We start from the raw sequence: 24990 nt of genomic DNA, 5'->3' as shown, positions 1-24990 counted from the left end.
TTTGATGTATTATAGTATTTTAATATTTTTTTGGAAGCCGCCCAGAGTGGCTGGGGAGACCCAGCCAGATGGGCGAGGTATAAATAATAAATTTATTATTGTTATTTATTATTATTATACGCTAGAGCAAAGTGTATATAAAAATGCACACGTTCATGAAGACGACATACAAAAATGAATCATATTAGGGGGGGTCGCTCTGCAAAAATGTGTTTACCGAGCAAAATAAACAAAAATTAGGGCTATTTGGGGGTGAAATGAATTTTCATGAGGAGTTAAAAAAACCCTGATGTGGAAATGTGGAGAATTGCGCTGAAGATTGTATAATGTTTGTATTTCCTTTTCCTTTCTCAGAAACCAGAGAATATACCGTATTTTTTGCTCTATAAGACTCACTTTTCCCCTCCTAAAAAGTAAGGGGAAATGTGTGTGCATCTTATGGAGCGAATGCAGGCTGCGCAGCTATCCCAGAAGCCAGAACAGCAAGAGGGATCGCTGCTTTCACTGTGCAGCGATCCCTCTTGCTGTTCTGGCTTCTGAGATTAAGGATATATTTTTTCTTGTTTTCCTCCTCCAAAAACTAGGTGCGTCTTGTGGTCTGGTGCGACTTATAGAGCGAAAAATACGGTATATCCCCGGAGTCAAAACTTGAGCCCCTCGTAAATTCCTCACCGCAGCCCACCTTGTAGGTTTGCTGTCATGATAAATATGGAAAGGAGGGGGAGACATGCTTGCCATCCTCAGCTCTTCTGGGGGAAAAGGCAGGATTAGGACATCGTAAATAAATGTGCACGGGTTTATCTGACAATTTTTGCCAAGGATTCTGTAATAGACAAGATGGCTATCTCTTTCTGTTGACAAAGCCGTCGCTTGCTGCTGCGTGAGGAGCGGGGTATTATTTATTTATTATTATTTCGCTGGTAACGCAAGCAGCCGCAAACACACACAGAAAGAAAGGAGGGTGTGAGATGGGGAATCCACAAACGGGGCTCGTATTTGCCTCTGGAGTTGCCAGGTCAAAAAACCTGGTCCCTAGATTGGATAAAGGGTGGTACTGTGGTCTAAACCACAGAGCCCAGGGCGTGCCGCTCAGAAGGTTGGCGGTTCGAATCCCCGCGACGGGGTGAGCTCCCGTTGCTTGGTCCCTGCTCCTGCCAACCTAGCAGTTCAAAAGTACGCCAGCGCAAGTAGATAAATAGGTACCACTGTGGCGGGAAGGTAAACGGCATTTCCATGCACTGCTCTGGTTCGTCAGAAGCGGCTTAGTCCTGCTGGCCACATGACCCGGAAGCTGTACGCTGGCTCCCTTGGCCAGTAAAGCGAGATGAGCGCCGCAACCCCAGAGTCATTCACGACTGGACCTAATGGTCAGGGGTCCCTTTTATATTGGATAAACCCACTTTGCAAGCAGAATGTCTGGCCCAATGTAGGTTCCTGCGGTCAGCAGTATGATGGGGAGGCGACTAACTTGACAGGCATAAGAAAATCTCGTCGAGATTCTATTTGGTTTCTTCTTGAAATCTCTCTCTCGGATTTGGATACCAAACCAAGAAACACCAGGACCGGTTTGATGAGAATGACAGTGAGATTGGACGCATGATTGATGAGAGAAGGAAGGCCTTTCAGATATGGCAAAGAGATAGAAACTGTGCCACTAAGGGGGGAAAAATCTATGCCAATGCTAAGGCTGAGGTTCAAAGAAGAACCAGAGAATTAAAAAACACCTGGTGGATAAAGAAAGCTCAAGAGATCCAGCACTTAGCCGACACTCATGGTGCACAGAGTTTCTTTAAAAGCCACAAAGACCATCTATGGGCCAATAAATCATGGCATACGCCCCCTATGCTCAGCAGACGGTAAGGTAAAGGTAAAGGTGACCCCTGACCATTAGGTCCAGTCGTGGCCGACTCTGGGGTAGTAGCGCTCATCTTGCTTTATTGGCCGAGGGAGCTGGCGTACAGCTTCCGGGTCATGTGGCCAGCATGACTAAGCTGCTTCTGGCGAACCAGAGCAGCGCATGGAAACGCTGTCTACCTTCCCGCCAGAGCGGTACCTATTTATCTACTTGCACTTTGACGTGCTTTTGAACTGCTAGGTTGGCAGGAGCAGGGACCGAGCAACAGGAGCTCACCCCGTCGCGGCTAGGATATAACTAGCCTGAAAATGGAAAGATGATAAGACACCAACGAAAGAAGAATGGCAAGCAAAATTGATGGAATATGCTGAAATGGCGAAGCTCACGGGAAAACTCAGAGACAAGGACAATAGAGACTTTTTAAAAGATTGGGAACCATTTGGTGTACTTACAGAAACATTGTAAAGAAGTGGACTCAATGGCAGGGTTTGAGTAAACACAATTAAGAAAACAAGCGTAAAAGTTAAGGTGCAATAATTGGGAAAACAGCAAGGTGTAAGATGTATTTTTTTTTTAAAAAAAAGGGGTATAAAAATGATAAGAATGTAAGAATATTTGGTTGAAAGAATACAAAATTAAGGTAGAATAAAATAAGTAGGAGGAGTAAATATTGAAAGACCCAGAAGGTTGAGGGAAGTCGGGGGGGGGGGAGGTTGGGATTCATGGGATTCATGTATATATATATATATATATATATATAGGGATAATGATGATTGTGTTGAATATAAATTGTAAAACTTAATAAAAACTATTGTTTAAAAAATGTCACGGGATGAGGAAGACGTTTTAATGTTATCCAGAACTCTTCGGCATGGCGGGGTGAAAGCGGGAGGGGGGGGACTAGTTTGATGTGATAGCCACAAAACCTTTTCCAACTACTGTGGTACCTCGGGATACATACGCTTCAGGTTACAGACTCCGCTAACCCAGAAATAGTGCTTCAGGTTAAGAACTTTGCTTCAAGATGAGAACAGAAATCGTGCTCCGGCAGCGCAGCGGCAGCAGGAGGCCCCATTGGCTAAAGTGGTGCTTCAGGTTAAGAACAGTTTCAGGTTAAGTACAGACCTCCAGAACGAATGAAGTACTTAACTTGAGGTACCACTGTACCTGGAGATGCTGAAAACAATTCAGGCTAGAACTTCCTGCATTTATAGCAAGCCCTCTCCCTAGAGTGCAGCCTTTAAAATTAAGGAAGAGTCCCGCCTACAAGGCTGCAACATTTGCACGCTTTAGCCGGAACATAAAGGACCTCGCTTCTGAGTAAAGGTGCACAGGGTTTCTCAGCGCATTGGCTTCTGCCTAGCAAGATGCTACGTAGGTTTCCAGTTATACGCAGAAAGAGAAAAAACCTTTGGCTGGTAAAAATCCAGCCATCGCTGGGCTCCGCCTCTAGCCTTAAGCGAAACTCGCACAACTCACTTGTTCACGAGAGAGAACAGCAATAAAGGGAGAAATGTAGACGTTTCAGAGAAGGGGAGGGTATATATATATATATATATATATATATATATGCTTTCGTAGATTTTCACGGGTACAGGAATGCAGGTTTTGGTGTCCTCGGGTGTCTTCCCGTGTAAAAGTTGGGGTGTCTAGGCGACGTTTCGACGAGGTCTCACTCGTCATCTTCATAGAAGATGACGAGTGAGACCTCGTCGAAACGTCGCCTAGACACCCCAACTTTTACACGGGAAGACACCCGAGGACACCAAAACCTGCATATATATATATATATATATATATATATATATATATGCTTTCGTAGATTTTCACGGGTACAGGAATGCAGGTTTTGGTGTCCTCGGGTGTCTTCCCGTGTAAAAGTTGGGGTGTCTAGGCGACGTTTCGACGAGGTCTCACTCGTCATCTTCAGGCTGGTGCTTTCGGCTTCTTGTTACTGGAACAGAGCGGGATCTCAATGTTTGAGTTCCTATAAATACTGTAGAGGGGGTGTGGTGTCTAGCCTCCAATGTTCTGGGCAGAGAGGAAGTTCCCAGGCTAGTGTGCCTTTTCTTCTTTTGTTCCTTAATTACTTGAGAGATACCTTGAGTGATTTCTTGAGTGATATCCTGAGTACCACTTAGGTGGGTCATTAGGTGTGGATTAGTTGCTAAAGTCTTTGTGTCTTGACCTCTTGAACTTTGTGAAGAGTTTTCCTGAGAAGATGGCTGTATTGCACTTAGTTGTGCTTTGGCTTGGCTTCGTGTATAGGGGCGAGCTGTGGTTTTGTGGCTTGTGTCAGCCAGATCTGTGTAGGGATTGCAGGGGGGTGCAGCATCCGGAGGTGCCACCATGGATTGGCTACTGGATGGTGTCAGTAATTCATCTGTGGAGAGGGTCTGGGTTTGGGTCTGGTGTGGTTGATTGGTGTTGGCGTTCTGTGTGCCTCTGGATCTGGTGTCAGTTTTTGTGGGGAGGGCTAATTTCCAGATGTCTGGCAAGCGGGATGTGTCGTCACGCTTGTTCATGTTGTGAGGGTGTTTCTCTATCTCGATGGCTTCCATGATTATTCTCTTGTGGTGATGTTCCGTGTTAAAGAGCAATTTGGAATCTGCAAAATTAATTTCGTGTCCTGTTTCTTTCATGTGTTGGAAAAGAGAGGAAGTTTTTTCTTCTTTTTTGACGGCATTCTTGTGTTCTGCGATACGTGCATTTATTCGTCTGTTTGTTTGTCCAATGTACGTGGCTGGGCAGACTTTGCAGGGTATTTCATAGATCCCTTGGTTTTCCAACTGGATTTTATCCTTGGGGTTTCTGAGGATATTGGCTATTTTTTGGTGGTGCAAAAGGCTGTTTTGATATTGTGTTTATGGAGGATTTTGCTAATTTTATCTGTAGTGCCCTTGATATAAGGAAGGAGGGCCATGCCATTGTTTTCTTCTGTGTCTTGGTTTTTGGGGGGTGTTTCCTTTTGGATTAGCTTCGTAATCCTGTTTTGCTGGTATCCATTGGCAATTAACACATTTGAGAGATTCTGTAACTCAGTTGTCAAGTGGTCTTTGTCAGCCAGGCGTTTGGTTCTGGAGATGAGAGTCTTGGCTACGGAGTTTATTTGTGCAGGGTGGTGGTGTGATTGTGCATGTAAGTAGCGGTTGGTGTGTGTTTTTTTCTGGTAGATAGTGTGTCCTAGGGAGCCATCAGGTTTTTTGTAGATTAGGACGTCAAGGAAGGGAAGTTGGTTGTTGGCTTCTATTTCCATAGTGAATTGTATTTTGGGGTGTAAGTTGTTGAGATGTGTGAGGAAGCTATCCAGTTTTTCCTTCCCGTGTGGCCAAATTACAAAGGTGTCGTCAACATATCTGAGCCAAAGTTTGGGTTTGTGTTCTGACTTGTCTAAAGCATTGGTTTCAAAGTGTTCCATGTACAGGTTTGCGATGACCGGTGAGAGGGGTGATCCCATAGGTGCTCCTTCTATCTGTTTGTATCTTTGTCCATTGTGGATGAAGTACGTGTTGGTTAGGCAGTGGTTGGTCAGGTCCAAGATGTATTCGGGGGGATTGTATTTGTTTTGAATAGCTGTCAAGGCTTCATTAATGGGCACTTGTGTGAAGAGAGATACAACATCGAAGCTCACAAGTAGGTCATTAGGATGTAGGTTTTGCTTCTTTATTGTTTCTATGAACTGGAAGGAGTTTGGTACGTGTGAAGAGATGGATTCTGCATAGGGCTGAAGTTGCTTGGCGAGAAATTTAGCGAGATTTTGTAGAGGTGAGCCTATGGAGCTGACTATTGGTCTGAGTGGTGTTCCTTCTTTGTGTATCTTGGGGAGGCCGTAGAGTTTGGGGCATCTGGATGATTTTTCTCTGGGGATGATTCTTAGCTGGATTTCTTCACTGATAGGAGAGGCTTTTATTTTGGATTTGGTGGTTTTTTCCAGATAGGTGGTGGGATCTGTTTTTATAGGTTTGTAGGCAGGATCTTGGAGTAGCTTTGATAGTTTTGCTTGGTAGTCCGATGTGTTCATCACCACTGTGGCATTACCTTTGTCTGCTGGGAGAATGATTATGTTGTTGTCTTTCCTCAGGTTGGTGAGGAAATATATATATATATATATATATATATATATATATATATATATATATATAAAGCCAAATTGTGTAGTGTTACCCAGTTACCTAGTACAGCTGCATTTTCAGGCAGAAGAAAATATTTCTCGGCTTTAGGATATGTCCTGCTCCAGAACTCCTAAAATTCTGCTTCCAAGGCAGGTATGTATACCGTCCACAGAAAATACACACACCGGTTTAGATCATGCTGCAAGACTCCGTTGCTGCACATTGCAAGAAGACCCCTGCCAATTGGATTTATTCTTTTAATATCTGCATGGCCCTTCTCAGCACGGCACGGGAAGCCAAGAAGGGCCCCTCCCCGCATGCCAATATATTTGAGAAAAATAAAGAAGTCCTATCCTGTAATTACCGTATTTTTTGCTCTATAAGGAGTTAAAAAAAAACCTGATGTGGAAATGTGGAGAATTGCGCTGAAGATTGTATAATGTTTGTATTTCCTTTTCCTTTCTGAGAAACCAGAGAATATACCGTATTTTTTGCTCTATAAAACTCACTTTTTCCCTCCTAAAAAGTAAGGGGAAATGTGTGTGCATCTTAGGGAGCGAATGCAGGCTGCGCAGCTATCCCAGAAGCCAGAACAGCAAGAGGGATTGCTGCTTTCACTGCGCAGTGATCCCTCTTGCTGTTCTGGCTTCTGGGATTCAGAATATTTTTCTTCTTGTTTTCCTCCTCCAAACACTAGGTGCGTCTTGTGGTCTGGTGTGTCTTATAGAGCGAAAAATATGGTATATATTATAAACAGTTCAAAAACAGACCTCAGCGGATGCAGAGAGGAGAATTTGCATCCAGCACATTAGGGCACATGCAACTGCCTTATCATCCATGCTCTCCAAAGGTGTCCAACCATCACCCAGAGATTTTTATCTGGGGGGACATTGTACTATGGAACAATGTTTCAGGCAGCCCCAATTAGGGAAGCTTTTAAGGTTTAATAGGTTATTGTATTTTAGTGTTTTGTTGGAAGCTGCCCAGAGTGGCTGGGGAAACCCAGTCAGATGGGCGGGGTATAAATTATTATTATTATTATTATTATTATTATTATTATTATTATTATTATTATTACACACCACTGCCCCAAAATAAATTTAGGGTTAGCAACCAGAGACCGTCTCTCCGGTAAACAGCGACCTCTGTGCCACATTTAGGCGGCACTTTGATCAAAGCGTTTACAAAGAACTTGTTCTTTTAAAGCGGCTAGACTATGGAACTCCTTGCCTATTGATATCGGGGCAGGATACTCTTTTTGGCACTGGCTAAAAACCTTTCTGTATAGGCACGCCTCCCCAGATGTTTCGAAAGTAGACGGGGGCATTGATCTGCATTTAACCTAGTCTTATTTAAACTTTGCAAATGTCTTAAATTTTGCCGCTGTTCATTTTTCAAAGTGACCGTTTTATGGCTTCATATTTTATTTTATTTTTGTAAACCACTTTGAGATGTTTTGTTTTTTAAAAGCGCTGTATACCTTTTATGGAACAATTAAAGACAGGATTTTTGAGGGTCCAAACCAAACTCCTTTCCTCAGACGCCCAAGAGATGGTGACCCAAAACGTCCCACCGTGGAGCGGCTCTTGTGAATTTCAAACACCGAAAAGGAATGCAAAAGGTATTATTATTATTATTATTATTATGTTATTAGTTTGGAGCAAACATCTTAGAAGTCACAGCAATGTCAGTGTTGCTGTCTGGACCCCTTTAAAAAAGAGTGTGCAGTTTGTTGACAAAGTAACTTATTATTCTTATTCTTATTATTAACAACCTAGTTTTCCTTGTAGTAAATATCGCCTCCCGTGTCTCATTCATGCCTCTCGCTCTGTAGACCCAACATGGCCGCGAGCCAACAATTTTAAAAGACACCCGGCATAAATAACCCTCGCTGTTTTCCTTTTGGGTGGTTTGCATTTGGCAAATTGAGACCAAAATCTACAGGGGGGAGATGGTGGGGTTTGTGGCTAGTTATCTTTTAGCTTCCATCAGGGCTTCTATCTTCTATATCCCAGAAAGCAGGTAAAGGTACAAATATTATTATTATTATTATTATTATTAATAATAATAATAATAATAATAATAATAATATGACATTGACGGGTCATGCATCTTTTGACTTCACCCTTACTCCAAAGCAAATCCAGCTGCATTCAATGGGTTTGCTCTTGCGTAAAAAGTATGTGGAAATTAAGCTTGGCTGCCACAAAACGAGGAGGGGGTTTGCTATAGAACAAAATCTGAAATGTGAGAAATAACTGAAAGAATATTAAATAAAAAATAAAGAAGGCCAGAAGCAGATATTTGGATCCACCAAAAATATTTCAGTGGTTAGTACTTGGGAGCAGGGAGGGAAAAAGCTGACGGCAGTGGGAGCTAAAGGTAACTATACATGGCTGTATTTTTGCCTCGGACGTCAAAAAACAGGTCTGGTTAAAAGTGAAGAGCAAGGATATTCCAGTTCAGCTTCTTCTGTCTTTTTTATTTTATTTTATTTTATTTTTGGACACGTGGGGAGGAAATTGCTAAATGCCCTGAGCACTCTCATGATGGAGCAGGCGGAAAGGCGGAAAAAAATCAAAAATAAAAACCTTACACTAAAGCAGACCTTTCTCTGGGTGGATGGAGGAGGTTGTTTGCCAGGGATCGGAACGTCCCCCGCTAACCTATAAACGCAAAAAGTCTCCCAGCCGCGCACCACCACCGGATCTAGACAGAGAAATGGATAACATGAATATTACAGGCGACACATTCCGACGGCTGGCGGAGGGACAATCCAATTGCACTGGTGAGCATTGTAAAACAGAGCTTAAAATAAACCTGGACCACAGTAAGCAGGAAGTGGTCTCTGTGGTATTGTGGGGGCTGTAAGCACCCCCCAAAAAAGATTTAGGGATAAGGTGAAGCTATAGAAGAAGTATAGATTAGGGCAGGGGCCAGCAAACTTTTTCAGAAGGGGGCCGGTCCACTGTCCCTCAGACCTTGCGGGGGCCAGACTATTTTTTTTTGGGGGGGGGAATGAACGAATTCCTATGCCCCACAAATAACCCAGAGATGCATTTGAAATAAAAGCACACATTCTGCTCATGTAAAAAGACCAGGCAGGCCCCACTGATAACCCAGAGATGCATTTTAAATAAAAGGGCACATTCTACTCATGTAAAAACACGCTGATTCCCAGACTGTCTGCGAGCCGGATTTAGAAGGCGGTTGGGCCGGATCCGGCCCGCGGGCCTTAGTTTGCCTTCCCATGGGCTAGGGCAACAGAGACGGGGCCAGCTTTGAAGGCAATGGAATAAAAAACATTACTACGATCCCTAGCAGATGAATTGAAACTATAGAGTGCAACTCAGTTCTGCCTGTTCATATCAAATTGTCTACTCTTGAGTAGAATTCAGCTAGCTACGCTCTAAAATCATTTTTTTCCTGGCTGCCTGGAAGCAAGAGTTGTCTAGACCTATTGAAATTAATAGACCCAACTCATTTGTGTATGGTAATTTCAATAGGTCTGCTGGAAGTAAATCTTGGTTGGATTCAACCTGGATGGATAGAAGATAATAGATGATAGATAGATAGATAGATAGATAGATAGATAGATAGATAGATAGATAGATATAGATAGATAGATAGATAGATAGATAGATAGATAGATATAGATACAGTGGCGTAGTGTGGGTTGTCAGCACCTGGGGCAAGGCAAGTAATTTGCACCCCCTAACCCGTGGATTTGCGCCCCCTAACCCTAACCCCCAGATGTTGCACCCGGTGCGGCCGGCACCCCCTGCACCCCCACGCTACGCCACAGGATAGATTAGATAGATAGATAGATGATAGATGATAGATAGATGATAGATAGATAGATAGATAGATGATAGATAGATAGATGATAGATAGATAGATAGATAGATGATAGATAGATAGATAGATAGATAGATAGATAGATAGATAGATGATAGATAGATAGATAGATAGATAGATAGATATAGATAGATAGATATAGATGATAGATGATAGATAGATGATAGATAGATAGATAGATAGATAGATGATAGATAGATAGATAGATAGATAGATAGATAGATAGATAGATAGATGATAGATAGATAGAGATAGATAGATAGATAGATAGATAGATAGATAGATAGATAGATAGATAGATAGATAGATAGATAGATGATGATAGATGATAGATAGATAGATAGATAGATAGATAGATAGATAGATAGATAGATAGATAGATAGATAGAATAGGGGAAAGAGGCCACCTTTGCCCAAATGTCTCTTAGTCCCAGTGTTTTCTCACGAAACTCTTATCTAGAAAACCTTTAAGCATATTCCACAGTCCTGATCCCTCCCGTAAATGAAGCTTATGCACACAGCAATTGTCCTTGCTCCCTCACACCGGCGTAAGATCCCGACAGCTGGATCCAGCCCAATGAAGGCCCATCCAGTCCAGTCCACTCCAAGCAGGACCCGAGTTCAGGAGAAGCAACTCTCCCCATCTGCGATTCCCTGGCACTGAGGTCCAGCTCCAAAGGCCTTCTGGCGGTTCCCTCCCTGCGAGAAGTGAAGTTACAGGAAACCAGGCAGAGGGCCTTCTTGGTGGTGGCGCCCGCCCCGTGGAACGCCCTTCCATCAGATGTCACGGAAAGAAACAACTACCTGGCTTTTAGAAGACATCTGAAGGCAGCCCTGTTTAGGGAAGGTTTTAATGTTTGAAGTTTTATTATGCTTTTAATATTCTGTTGGGAGCCGCCCAGAGTGGCTGGGGAAACCCAGCCAGATGGGTGGGGTATTATTATTATTATTAAGTGCAACACATCCGCTACAAGCAAATATACAATATTTGTGTGCATGCTGATAAAAGTATGCACTGGTGCATTCCAAAGCTATGGTCTGTTCCGACCTAGTCAATTCCGGTGTAATTCCTCTTAATATATAGATATATATTTGCAGATATCTGAAGTATTGCCCTATGGAACCTCTTAAGGTGCTGAGGTCAGCGGAGGGAGCCCTCTTGGTAGTTTCTCCACCATCAGAGGTTTGGGGAGGCAGCGGCCCAGGAGAGGAGAGGTCCTTCTTTGTGGTGGCCCCTAAGCTGTGGAACTCCCTCCTCACAAAGGTATGCCTGGCGCCTTCATTCTACAGCAGGTGTCAGCAAACGTTTTCAGCAGGGGGCAGGTGCACTGTTCCTCAGACCTTGTGGGGGGCCGGACTATTTTTTTTGGGGGGGGGATGAACGAATTCCTATGCCCCACAAATAACCCAGAGATGCATTTTAAATAAAAGGACACATTCTACTCATGTAAAAACACGCTGATTCCCAGACTGTCTGCGGGCCGGATTGAGAAGGCGATTGGGCCGGATCCGGCCCCCGGGCCTTTGTTTGCCTACCCATGTTCTACAGCTTCCTGAAGACGCACCTCTTTATCCTGGCCTTTGAGAGTCTTAGGACCCACCACCTTATTTTCATGATTGCAAGTTTTAAGTTTTTTAACATTGTAACTCACCCTTAGTTTGCCTACCCATGGTGTAGACACATTTTATTTCACTTTGTATCACGCGCAAACAGGCTTGCAGCTTTTACCCCAGCCTTTCTATGAGAGACCACCAGAATGAAACGATACACAACAAAAAAAGGTTTGTGTATGTGTCTGCATACATATACAAAATAGTGTATTATCCCTTAGAGATTTCCAACCTACTCAGCAGATTAAAAACGCTATACACACCCACCCACACCCACAAACACCCACACATGTTCAGTACATGGAATGTGTGCAATATCTATGAAATATACATTTTTGTGCGCATGGACATTCCATATATATATGCTACATATGGTGTATTTCCGCCAGATGTATGCACGCCGGTGTGCTATACGCATAGTTTTATGTACGTATCACGACAACGACAACAAAAGCTACAACCTGAGCTGTGCATACCTATAGACTTAGCCAGCGATGGCCCCAACCTTTGAAAACTGGGGTGCCCCCGTACGCCCCACTACTTTCAAAATGCACAGAAACCGTAGGCGCTTTGAAATATATCTATTAAGATGTACGTGGTGGGCGATAGCACAGATATAACTGAACCAAGGTGGAACAAACATGGGTGGAAAACTGACCGGAATGGGCTGGGTTTTTATTTTTTGCAAGTGGACCCAATCGCTTGGCGTGTGGAGCTTTCTTCGAGCAAGTTGAACTTGAAATAAAGCTTTTAAAAGGGTTTTTTTTTGGGGGGGAGGGATGGGCATGTAGCCGCCCAGCGATCCTGGAGAAAAGTCCCATCTTTACTCGGCAAAGCAGCATGAAGCTTCTCCTTCATTTCGAATTCAGCACGGAGACGGCATCTGGATGCGAAATGAATAACCTGTGGGGAAAGGAATTGTGCTCCCTAGAGAGAGAGAAAGAGAGAGAACACACACACAAAAAAATCTAGTCGGAGAAATTGGACCTTGTTTGCATCTGCCGTTTATTAACCGTGCGGCCTATCCACCTCAGAGAGGCGCTAAGCGGATTTAACGGTTTGGAAAAGAGGGGGACAGGCCAAGGAAACGTTTGAAGGGATTTTTGAGGCGAGAACTTATTCTTTCTTTTTAAGGTGTATGACCCTATCCCAAAAAGCACGAGGTTTTAAAAAAATGGGGTGAGGGGAAGGAAGGCAGAGGCAGAGACCTTCTGAGAGGCGGGGTGAGGATTCCAGTTCCTACTGAGTCTGTTTTTTTGTGTACAGGGCCAGGGGCAAATGCATTCCTGCGGGAGATTCTGGAATGGAAAAGAAGGTAACACAGACTGGCCCTGGAGGAGGGCAACCGAGAATCTGCAAAAGAACCATTGGTTTAATTTATTTATTGAAGAAACGCAGGACTGTGTCCAGATAGCCAAGACACGAGAAAGAGGAGATATCTCAAAAGCACACACATATAAAAAAACCAATTGGTCAACTCTGTGGAGGGAACTGGGAAGGGGGAGGCATCCATATTTGAAAGTCGTTGGGGGAAAGTTTGGGAGTTGTTGTGGCCCTCGCTCCAGGCGAACAAATCTGAGCTGCGTCACCAGTGCCTTCACCCTCCTCCTACACAACATGGACTGAGATCGTCAACCTACGGGGTTGCAAGGACCAGGTTCATCTGCAAGGAGGCGGCAGGCAGCCGTTTTGCCGGGCGGTACATTGCGGCGGCGGGGATAGCCGTTCGGCCAATGAAGCAGACCGGTTTGCCCTGCCAATGAAGGAAGGGGATCTTGCCGTACGTCCAGGGGGGGACATTTCGCGGGGCGAGATATCGCCAAAGCAGAGAGATTGCAGGCACCTGGTGGAAGAGGCTTTGGAGAACATGAAGATGTCTCTACCCCATCTGAACGTGGCTCAAAGCTCGGGTTCAGATTTCGGCTGTGCCAATTAAGGCAGCGGAGAATGTCAAAGAAGCCTGGCCTCCTCATAGCCCAGCTTTCTGCCCCAAGAGATGGACCCAGGTCTCACCACTCGCAACCGGCATTTGGGGCAGTCAGATCGGACTTTGGTCCGAGGAGGAGCCGTTGAAAGATGCCCTTACACGTTTCGTTTTCAGGCGGTCCCAAACGTGTGAAGCCGTTCATTCGGGAAGAGGAAGGAGAGCAGGAGAGCTGGGTCTTGTCTGTGTGAATCTTCGCAGGCTACCCTGAAGGCCTTAAGGCTATTGGGATGGGCCTGAATTGACCCAGATAAAAGTGCAAAGGGATGTTGCCCCTCCTAGGTGACAGAACACCTACTTTGAATAATAATAATAATAATAATAATAATAATAATAATAATAATAATATTTTATTTATATCCCGCCCTCCCCAGCCAAAGCTGGGCTCAGGGCGGCTAACAACAATCAAAATAGTCCAACATTCTAAAAACATTCATTATAAAATTAATTAAAATCAAATTAAAATCAAATTGATGGCAACCATCAAGCAAAATTCTGTGCAGATTGCCAGAGGAGGGGGTCAGGCTGCGCCCTGGCCAAAGGCCTGGTGGAACAGCTCTGTCTTGCAGGCCCTGCGGAAAGATGTCAGGTCCTGCATGGCCCTAGTCTCTTGTGACAGAGCGTTCCACCAGATTGGAGCTGCGGCCGAGAAAGCCCTGGCTCTAGTTGAGGCCAGCCTAACCTCTCTGTGGCCTGGGATCTTTAGGATGTTTTTATTTGCAGACCGTAAGTTTCTCTGTGGGACATACCAGGAGAGGCGGTCCCGTAGGTACGAGGGTCCTAGGCCGTATAGGGCTTTATAGGGCTTGAAAGAGGAAGGTCGCTGGTTTGATCCCCCGCAGCGCAGAATCACAGGATTGTAGGGCAGGGAGGGACCCAAAGAATAATCTAGTCCAACCCTGCAATGCAGGAATCACAACATGGGAGGTAGGGGTGGGGAATGCCTGCTTCTTGAAACCCTGGGGAGCCCTTGCCGTACTGAGTTGGTAAAAGGCAGCCTTCCCACGTTCCTATTTAGGACGTCTAAGTGGAGAATTTTAAGCTGGACACAATGGGGTTAGCCCCCAAGCCAGCTCCTTGGGCCCACGTTTCCCAGTTCGGGCCAAACATCTGTCTAGAAACATCTGCATTCTGGTTCCGAACACGACCAGCCCTGGAAAGCCCACAAGCCAGTCGCTATCTGGAAAGCTCCCCATCTCCCTATCGAGAAGAGCAGCTTCGGGTAGCTCCCATTAAGGATACAGATACTGAAATCGTCCGCAAGACCCAGCGAGTCTCCTCCACATGGCCAAGTTGTTGCTCCATCACGAACCCAGAAAAGGCAAATGTTTCCCCTCCCCACTGCCCCCCAAGAACTTCTTTGTGGTCAAGCGTGGAGTCGACGACCACATGTTTACAGCCAGAGGAGACTGGCCGTCACGTCAAAGTTTTTTTATATATAAAGAAAATATATATATAATGATGATGATGATGATGATGATAAAAATTGGAGGAAGGAAAACACTTGTGTAGCTAAATACAGGCCAGGGGGGCAAAGGAAGATGAAATAATGGGATGTACCTGCGTTGACAATCGAGAAAGAAAATAGCCGGCCATTTACCCGTCTCTCTCTATCTCTATCTCTCTCTCCCCCTTCCACAGAGATTGATATATATAAATGTGGGGGCCTTTTCAGGAATTACATTTGCCGGCAGGAAAACTGTCATTCCGGAATTACTCCAAAACTGCCCATTACACCGTTGCAGGTTGGATGTAGCCGAGAAACAAATCTTTGCCTCTGTTACGTTTGAGATGATTTATCCAATCATGCCGGCACGAAGAACTAGAATTTGCTCGGGCTTCTGACGGAATCGTCACCCCCTTCTCAGAACGGGGCTGTTTTTTAAAACTTTTCTCTTGCACACATTTCCACACACACAAAAGCAATAATTTTATCAACACGGTTTTTTTAAAAAAGCATGGTGATTGATATGTGTGTGTGTGTGACACTCCGCCAAAGTTGATTCGACCCTCTGGTGGTGGCGATACAATGGACCCGCCTCAGAATATCGGCTTTATGGAGAATTAGGTTCCAAGCACCAAGAAAGTATTACGTCCTAGTCATTAGATGGAAAGATTAAAATAAAGAGTCCGAGAGGGGAGGGGGGAAGAAGACATGCGAAAGGCAGGCACTCCTGGTGAAACCCTACAAAAATATTGGGACTGTAAAATCCACACACCCTTTTGGGTGCCTATCAGATGGCAAAGCCATTTAAGAAAAGAAAACCAATTGTGGTGCCCCGAGATATGAAACATAAGATTCACTGCTTGCCGCCGGTCAACTTTTGTAGTTCCATTGAGGCAATATCCGCCCTCCTCCCACCTCAGTACCCCCCCCCCACCAACCAACAATTCCACTGTTTGTGGCACTGATGTATTCTCCGCGAGCACACAAACCAATATGGAAACTAGTCTCTTTCCAAGTTGCGGAATATAAACATGGCAGCCGTCTTCGGAGATGGGTCTAGGAGAAGCTCGGCCTTTGATTCCAGCTCAGCTTTGTTTTGGGGGGTTTTGGGGGTCGAAACACCATGCCCCCCACACACAAACACACCCCTTCATTCAAACCCAGAAAAGTGCATCCGTCCCGGCCCATGTACCTAACCCGACCCTCCCGCTGTGATTTCAATCAACAGCCTACACAGAGACATATTTAATAAACATCTCCCCATGTTCTCCGGACCCAAGGCGACCACATAAAACACGGCGGCAGGTCGAAGATATCAAGGATGCCTGCGGGTGATCTAAAATAGCGTTGGGAAGGGGCGACTGCTTCCCGCGTCTCAATTTACAATTGATTTTTAATTTAGACGCAATTATCAAGGAGGGCATCCCTCTCTCTCTCTCTCTCTCTCTCTCTCTCTCTCTCTCATTTTTTTACCGGGTGAGTCACATGTGCCCTGGGATGGAAACGTTGGGTTCCAGATGGCAGGGATAGAATGGGGAGGACGGGATGAGCAAAGAGATATAGATATAGATAAACACACATATGACCATGCAAGGTTTATTGTTTTGAATGACTCCCCGTCTCGCAAAGAGAGGGATAAGGTACCATCCGATAGCATCCATTACATGTATTCAGATTCCTCCTTTTTTTTTTTATTGTGAGGCAACTGCTGGTCTGCGATGGATATATCGCCCAGTCCAAAATTGCCAACTTTGGGTGTGCATATATTTCGCCAATCTGTACTGGGTCAGTATTGGGGAAACCGGGTTTTCTTCCCTTATGTTTCATGGATTATTATTATTCTCTAAAGTCCTTGGAATCTTTCTGTAGTGAGAATCACTGTCCTAAAAAGGAAACATGGGCTAATCGGTGTTATTCAAATTCAGAGGGTGACCTTTTATTGCTCCAGGTTGCAGACCATTGCTGCCTTTGAAGTCCTCGGATGGATTCCATATCCCTCAGGATCCGCTCTCCCCATGTGGGGCCTGCTGCCAATGCAATGGACCTTTCAGGCCACTTGACTTTAGGCCACAGAAGACCCATTCCCTCATCCCACGCCCTATAAGATTCGCAGCATCATTGACCGGATTTTGCGACGGTCAATGTCAAGAACCACACCTGATTTGTCTCTCCCCACTGCCACCTCAAAGACGTAATAATTGAGGAAGGGTGTGTGTGAAGGGGTTTATGCCACCAGAGGAGAACATAGTAAAAAAACCACAGAGGAACCCTGAGATTTCCTGTGCAAACGCCACCGATCTGAAACCAAATTGAGCGACGGTGCAAGATGCAAATTCATACCAAAGTAGCAGAAACAGAAGACGGGGGGACCACAACAGCTTAGGACATGGGTAGGCAAACTAAGGCACAAGGGCCGGATCCGACCCAATCGCCTTCTAAATCCGGCCTGCGGACGGTCCGGGAATCAGCATGTTTTTACATGAGTAGAATGTGTCCTTTTATTTAAAATGCATCTCTGGGTTATTTGTGGGGCCTGCCTGGTGTTTCTACATGAGTAGAATGTGTGGTTTTATTTAAAATGCACCTCTGCATTATTTGTGGGGCGTAGGAATTCATTCATTATTTTTTTTTTTCAAAATATAGTCCGCCCCCCCCCCCAACAAGGTCTGAGGGACAGGGAACCGGCCCCCTGTTAAAAATTTTTTGTTGACCTCTGGCTTAGGATGAGTCCACACTAGGTATGACCATTGCTGGTTTTAGGTGGCTAAAACCACTGGCTTCCTTCCATTCCTCAATTCCATATTCTTGCTTTTTTTAAAAAAAAAAAAAAGTTTAGATCCCTGCCTCCACCAGAACACACAGTGTATAACCAGCAGGTATTGCTGCTGCCATGCTAAACATTCATTTGTTAGTGACAGGGAGGGAATACGACAAATTAGGATAGTGGCCCAAATAAGTCTCTGTTTCCTAAAAGCTACGGATTGTATTCAACGTTAAGTCATAACTCAGGAGAGCAGATCCATTGAAATCAAGGGAGATGGTTGTCTGAGGTCCGTTCAGTTCAGTGAGTCTATTCTGAGTAGGATTTGGGTCAGGCAGAGCCCTGCATCGTGGGCCTTGGGAGAGGGGCGATCTCAAGGCTGAATAGGACACAACGGTTCTCGTTAAGCCATCATAGCGATGGACAGCGACGCGAGGAAATCATACATGCAAACATCACCAACATAAACCACACCATTGCCGTCCCAAAGGATGTTCACCTTTGCGGCAAGAAAGCTTACACCATGCGAACATAGGCAACGTATCTATTGTGGTCTTAAGGCGGGACCACCAGCTCTCGTTTTGATCAATCCCACATATATATATTAATGAAAAGGAGGGAAGATGGGGGACCCCAAAAAAGCCCATTGCAAAAATGCAAAATCACCCAGGGAAATATAATCCCTGTGAAGGTCGGAGGTTGCAGTCCCCAAAGCCAGAGTCAGCCCCAAATACTAGGTGAGCAATGGAAGGAGAGAGTAGAAACAGGGTATTGTCTCGATGGGGCTTGCAACCTCCTGGTTGTGGGCGAAGAAGAGGCCACAGATGCCCGCTGGGTTACGGGCGGCCCCCAGATGTTTCGTACCAGACCCCGACCCTGCTGGTCAGTAATTTAGGAAGCCGGATTTAGGGAGGCCGAGTCGGCCTGGCGAACCGACCCCCTTCCCCCCGGCGCGACCCGCTACAGAGGTCCTCATTGAAAAGAGGTCACGAATTCCCCTCAAATTTTAAAACATTTCATCTCCAGAATGAAGGACCTCATTCATAATGGCAGGAAACGGGCTAGGGGGTGTGGGACAGAGAGAGAGAGATTTTTTGCTATTAAAGGTTCCCTTCGGAGCTTTCTCACAGCGAGAGTGGGGACTGGAGGGGGGGGAATTATCTTCCACTGAGATGTGGGTATATATGGAGAAAACGGGGGGTGGCTGACTTTCTCTGAAAGCTGGGCACCGGGCAAATATTTTTATTCCACGTTTCGCCAGGTTTCTGCACAACCGGAAAGGTTCGCTTTTGCATTCGTGAACAGATTTACTTCGTTTTGTTTGCTGCCCATTCAGCGAGGAGTGGGCCCTGCAACAATAGCCATCTTTGCTGGTGCCGTGGAGAAAAGGAACAGGAAGACGCGTCAAAGCCTCCAAGCAGAGAAGGGACCCCCGGACTCTCGAAATTTTGCACCCGCAAATAATTTGAGCCCGTTCCGGGCAAAAACGGCCGAAGCTTTCTATTTAGAAAAATTGCATGTAAATCAAAGGGAGTTCAGTGGAACATGCTCCAGTAACTGGCCTATTTAACACACCTGGGAAGGTGGGGGGGGGGTGTGCCACAGCTTGTCTAAAAGCGCATAAAGAAATTGGGTGCCCCAGGATTTTTAAGTTTTAAATGGGGGGGGGGGAGGATACGAACACTGAAAAAAAACTGAAAAAAAGTTCAGATAAGAAGCAATAAGAAGCAACTAATGTTTTCTCATTGCTCTTTAATTTAAGGGGGATTTCAAAACAAAAGGAGGAGGATTGGTGGGTTTTTTTTGGGGGGGGGTATCTTTTAAATAAAAACAAAAATTATCTGCAACATTTAAGGGGTTTTAGGGAGGAGGTGGAGGGGGGAATGGCACGATGCGCCATCAGAATTTTGGACGTGGTCCAAACATCCTGTTTCTCAACTGCTTGAGACTTCAGAAGGCTGTTACAAGCTCTCAAAGAGAGAAGGGCAACCATCCATTTCTGGAACCGCACGCTTATGGTGGACAGAGAAAGAGGGTCGTCCCCCCCGAAAGAGCCGCACGGCCCCCTCCCTCCCAGCTGATTGCTCTAATTCATGTTCATGTTGTAAGATCTGGAAGGTGGGGGTGCCCTTCCACTTTGGGGGTACCAGAAATGGGCGCAACACACTGAGATTGAAGCAGAAACCAAATCCAAAAGGCGGCTGGGATGTACCTGAAGTTCACGGCCAAGGCTGTAGGTCGTGGACTCCCTTGCCCAATAAATCCTTAGAAAGCAGGGAAGGATGGAGGGGGAAAGCTAACCTACTTCGCCATCACGTAAGAGAAAACCTTACGAAGCCATGATGAGCTTCGCTAACCTTTCAGCGCTCCATAGAGAGAGTCGCCCGGCTTTCGAAGCAACTTAGAAGTATCCCCATGGAGTCTATGGCTGCAAGCCGGTTTGGAAATGAATGTTCCTTACTTTATTTTTATTTTATTTTTTTAAAAAAACTTTTATTTCCCTTCCAAGATTTTTCAGGAGCAGGCAAGAGATGGTTTTGACCAGCAGGTTAGAGGTTGGGGGGGGGCACAAGGAAACAGGTCAAAAACGGTCTCCTCTCCAGTGTGTGTGTGTGTGTGTGTGTGTGTGTGTGTGTAAGAGGGAGAACTGGTGTTTTAATTTGACAAGATGCAACCCTGTAAGTGACGCGTAATTGATTTTACAGTCTGCAGTTCTGCTGAAAACTGTTATCATTTTGTTCCTCTTGGCTGCCCAGAATTACAACTTCCGAGAATTGACTTCTGGAAGAATGATTTCCCTCCTCAACACACACACACACACACACACACACACACACACACTCTTCGGTGGTTCAGATTCCAAACGTAAAACAGCTGTTAAGAAAAAAAAATATTTCTGTAACCCCACCACCACCACCGCCTCAATTGTTTTTATATCTGGCTTGGAAGGGGGGGGGGGAGGCGACACAGACCGCAGCGAAACCTCTCGAACTTAAGCCTTGAAAAAATGGGGAAACAGATAGATGAAAATATTCAAACAGCCCTGCTATATAGGAACACGCACTCAGAATCTGTCAGCCTCAAGACAAATTGATAAATGCCCCCCCCCAAATTCTTCAAAATAAGGCAAAGTAAGTCCAAAAGTTTGACCAAAAAAACCTGGCACATCAGTTATCCCAAAGAGACCGACAATATCATCATTCATAGAGAGATAGATCAGAAATAAGCCCCATTGAGTTCAATAGGGGAAACTGGGGGGGGGGGGAGAGAATCACTTTCCACTTAGCAAAGAATTAATCGCAGAGGGTTGTATCCCAACTAAGTTCTGCACCTTTGAAATTAATGGACCGCAGTTAGTTGCATCTGTTAAGTTCAATGGATATGGTCTGAGCAGGACTTCACACTGGGTGCAAACCCAGAAGTTGTGTCTGAAGGTGAGTTTGTCTCGACAAGCTAGATGCAATTCAGTACACAGGAGCTTGGTGGGAGTTTAGAAAAGAAGGGCATTTCACACAGAGATATAGCAACCCTTTTCTGCCTGAAAGTTTTGCTCTGGTTTCTCTCGAATTATTTACCACACACAGAGAGAGAGAGACACTTGTGGGACAAACTTCCTCCAGGCCGTGTGTGAAAACCCTGGTTTTCCTGGCCATGATTTTGAATGACAGACAGACAGACAGGATAATAATAATAATAATAATAATACCCTACACTTTTAAAAACCTTTCCCCCTTCCAACAGTGACATCACTGGCAAGACCGGGCTTCCTTTTACATCATAATAATTTTCAGGCAAGTCCGCAAGAAAGGCTCATTTGAGAAGATAAGAGATTCCCCAAGTATCAGCCTGTGAGATTTATTTATTTTTCCCTTCTAAAAAAGAAGTTTCGCCATTCCTCCCGAATCTTCCAACGCAAAAATATATGGACAAAATAATAATAATAATAATAATAATAATAATAATAATAATAATAATAATGGAGTATAACAGTGCCTTGTGTACATCATCCCTTTGGGGCTACAGCCGCCGCCACCCAAAACATGCACACCCAAAAACTGACAGGGCAACAGTCCCCGAGGTCTAAAACATGAAATAAGACGGGGGGGTCTCCTCCTGGCTTCCCCCTCCATCCTACCTGGGGTTGCTTTTGTTCCAGTACACCGCATAGCGATCAGAGATAATTTTGCTGCTGTCATCCGTCCACACGCAAACCCCAATCAGGGCCACCAGAAACGCAGCTACCTCCGAATTCGGCATCGTAACCCCCCTTCTCCTCCACTTTCTTCCACCTCTTCTCCCCTTCTTTCTTTTGTTCCCCGAAAGCTGCGGGGATTTTTGTGGGTGTGTTTAGGAAAAAGGCAACCAGGTCATTGCACTTTGCACAAGCGCTTTCTGGCGGATAGCTCTTTCGGTGCGTTTTTTTCGGGGAGGTTAGGTCTCCCCTGGACAGTTCAGGCTGTTTCCTGTGTCTCTCCTCCACCTCCTCCTCCTTTCACTTCTCTCTCTCTTTCTCGGTGCAAACTATCGCACACACATCCCTAATTCATTCCATGGGGGAGAATCCCAATAGCTCTCGCTGGCTGAATGGTCCTTCTTTTCTCGTGAAAGGTAGCGGGTACAGACAAGCGTCCTGGTAGCCAAAATATACCGCAAATCAGCGCATTGATGGGGGTGATCAGAATTTGCTTTTGCAACAAACGACTTCTTAATAGATAGACAAGAGATGTGTGCTATCTAGGAACACATAGGGTGTGGTGTGGGTCTTCCCACACTCCCTAAGAAGACATCACCGCAACTTTCGGATCCCAGGGTCTGAGTTACTCCCAGCTCTCTCAAACTCTTCATCAATGGAGCAGGGAAGAGAGAGGTTCCATCTCTAAGAAACCGGGTAACTTGGGCTCAAAAATACTGGAGGAAGTATACGGTGGCTGAGAGGTTACAGGAGGGAACCTCGGCATGTTGTTCAACTGACCCAGAATCTCCCCACTCTTGCTGGGGGGTGGGGAAGAGAGAGGGGGGAAATTGCTGTGGAGTCAGCAAGCAAACTTTGAGGTGCTTGCTCGTCTCTGGAGAGCGGCTAATCCTAGCATATCATTTGAAAAAAATAAATAAAAAGGCCACCAACCGACAACTTTGCATTCAAACAAATTCCTGGTTTCCAAAAAGAAGTTTTGAAAAAATTGAAATGAAATAAAAACCTTGTTGAGGGCTTTCCTTCTGCAATTTGCAACCGGTTGGCTGAGAAGATGAGATGAATTTCTTGCACAAGGAAGGAAAGAAAGAAGGAATCACCCCCTCAAAGAACGAGGACTCAAAACTTGCTCCCGGGTTTGGGTTGTTTCTTTTTCCAAAGCAGAGAAAAGATACCTTGTGGTTCTTCGGCTTCTGTTTGTAATAAATGGGACCCCCGTGTTGTCTTTTCCTAAAGAAATGGAAGAAGGAAGGAAGGAAGGAAGATGTAAATAACACAAAGTTTTGCGGTGAGAGGGAGTGGTTCGTCCCCTTGCGAAAAGCAAGAAGTGAAATCTTGCTCTCTCTCTCTCTCTCATGAGAAAGGAAAGAATGAAAAGGGGAAAAAAGGGGGGGTAATCTTACTTTCCTTCCCCTTTTCACACAACCACCCCCCTTTTTTATTCTGCCACCTAAGCTTTCCTTGCAACTGGTAAGAAGGGGGAAAAAGGGGGGCATTAAGATTGCAAGTTGGGGGGTGGGGAGGCCTTCAAACAACGCCTCCCCCCTCCTCTCCCTCATCCCCCCCTCCAAAAATGCAAAAAAAAAATTAATACTAAACCAAATGCCTCCCCCTCCCAACACACAATTTGCAAGATTTCATTTTCAATGCATGCATTTCATCATTTTCTTTCCTGAATAAAACATGCTTGCCCCCACCTTGAGGTTTTGTTATTTTCCTGGTGGCACCAAAAACAAAAACAAAAAAATCCCTCTGTGTATAATTTTTTTTTTAAAGGTTCTTTTCCCCTTTCTATGGATTCTTTTAAGCCTTACTGCTGCACGCTCTCTCTCCCCCTCTCTCCCTTTTCTGCTTTATTTTAATCCCCCCTTTTTTTGCCTTCAATGCCTTTTTTTTCCTTTTGCAAAAAAGAAAAAGAAAAAAGAGAGACCTGCCTTCCTTTCCGTGCCCCCCCCTCTACTCTTGATACAGAAACATTGTTACCACTTGGCCGGTCAGCCTAAAGTAACCACATCCCTCCCTCCCTCCTTCTCTCTCTCTCTCTCCCTTTCCCCAGCAATGTCTCCCCCCCCCCACAAGCACTCAACAGGGGCGGGGCCCCCAAGTCTCAAGGTTGGTTGGCCGGTGACGCTGAGCCACACCCCCCACCAAAGCCATGTGGGTCTCCTTTTTCCTGGAGATTTTTTATTTTTTTAAAAGTCAATTTCAGCTCTGTTGAGGAGGGAGAGAGAGAGGAAGGAGAATGAGAGTGGGGGGGGGGAGCCCCAGAAGGAAAGAGCGTGGAAATGGAGGAGGAGGGGGGGGTCATTTTTTTAAAAAAACATCTTTGCAAGAAGTCAACGCAGCAGCTGGAAAGAGATTTTCCCCTTTCAGGTGCAAGCCAGAAATCCAAAGCTTTCTTTAAAGTGGGGTCTCCCCCCCAAAAAAAAAATAAGACTCAATGCTAATGGTGGTGGAGAAAAGGGGGTTTCTTTTTTTTTACAAGGGGGGGGGGTCTTCATTTCTTTGTCTTTAACCTGCTTGCAGATTATGATTATATTGGCCAGCTAGATTTCCCTACTCAGAGTAGACCCACTGAAAATCTAGTGTTCTAGTTGAGGACTTCAGTGGCTGCAAGCCCACTGATGTTGTTGTTGCTGCTGTCGACACTCGTTTACATATTTGTTTATTATCGCCACTGGATTATCAACCGCCTTCCGAGGTTGGTTTGCACGCAAGATAATTAAAAAAATCAGGCAAGAACAACAAAGCCGGCAAATAAATCTGAAAAACGAGGCCGAAACGGTAACGAGCGGACACTGAGCGGTAAAGGCCAGTTTGCAATTTGCAGATTTACAAAATGGGAGATCAACTGGGGCTCGTTTTCCGGTGGGCATGCAACAGATTTGCACGGCAGACTCAGCACTTACTTTTGCAATGCGAATCCCTATTGCATGTCTACTCAGAAGTAAGCCCAGCTGCATTTACTCCTTGGGAAGTGACTTTTCTCAAATCCACTTTCTGTTTTATATTTTGACCCCTCTTTCGTTAAAATTACCACAAAGCTTTGCACACACACACAAGAAGGCAATGGCTTTAAGTTGGTTCTCACCGGCTCCTGGGAATGTTAAGTAAAGATGCAACCCTTTATTCCTCTACTAAGGGAGTTCTAAAATCCCTCGGAGCATGGC

At 45.1% G+C, this 24990-nt stretch overlaps 1 protein-coding gene across 3 annotated transcripts in view; it reads right to left on the bottom strand.

Moving 5' to 3' along the window:
- The window catches only part of EFNA2 (ephrin A2), a 264065-nt gene that overhangs the window by 151486 nt on the left and 87589 nt on the right, over nt 1-24990 (bottom strand). For 2 of the 3 annotated variants that reach the window (XM_083720796.1, XM_083720797.1), the window contains exon 2: nt 21764-23050. In XM_083720796.1, the coding sequence (XP_083576922.1) occupies nt 21764-21885 (122 nt within the window). In that variant the 5' untranslated portion in view covers nt 21886-23050. Of the gene's footprint in view, nt 1-21763; nt 23051-23517; nt 23767-24990 lie in introns of those variants that run through there. The other variant, XM_083720795.1, reaches the window with a different exon arrangement.

This window comes from Podarcis gaigeae (genome assembly GCF_964106915.1).
Source record: "Podarcis gaigeae genome assembly, chromosome: 18".
Classification (NCBI taxonomy): domain Eukaryota; kingdom Metazoa; phylum Chordata; class Lepidosauria; order Squamata; family Lacertidae; genus Podarcis; species Podarcis gaigeae.
Note: the sequence above shows the minus strand (reverse complement) of the source record. Positions and strands in the feature narration are given on the sequence as shown.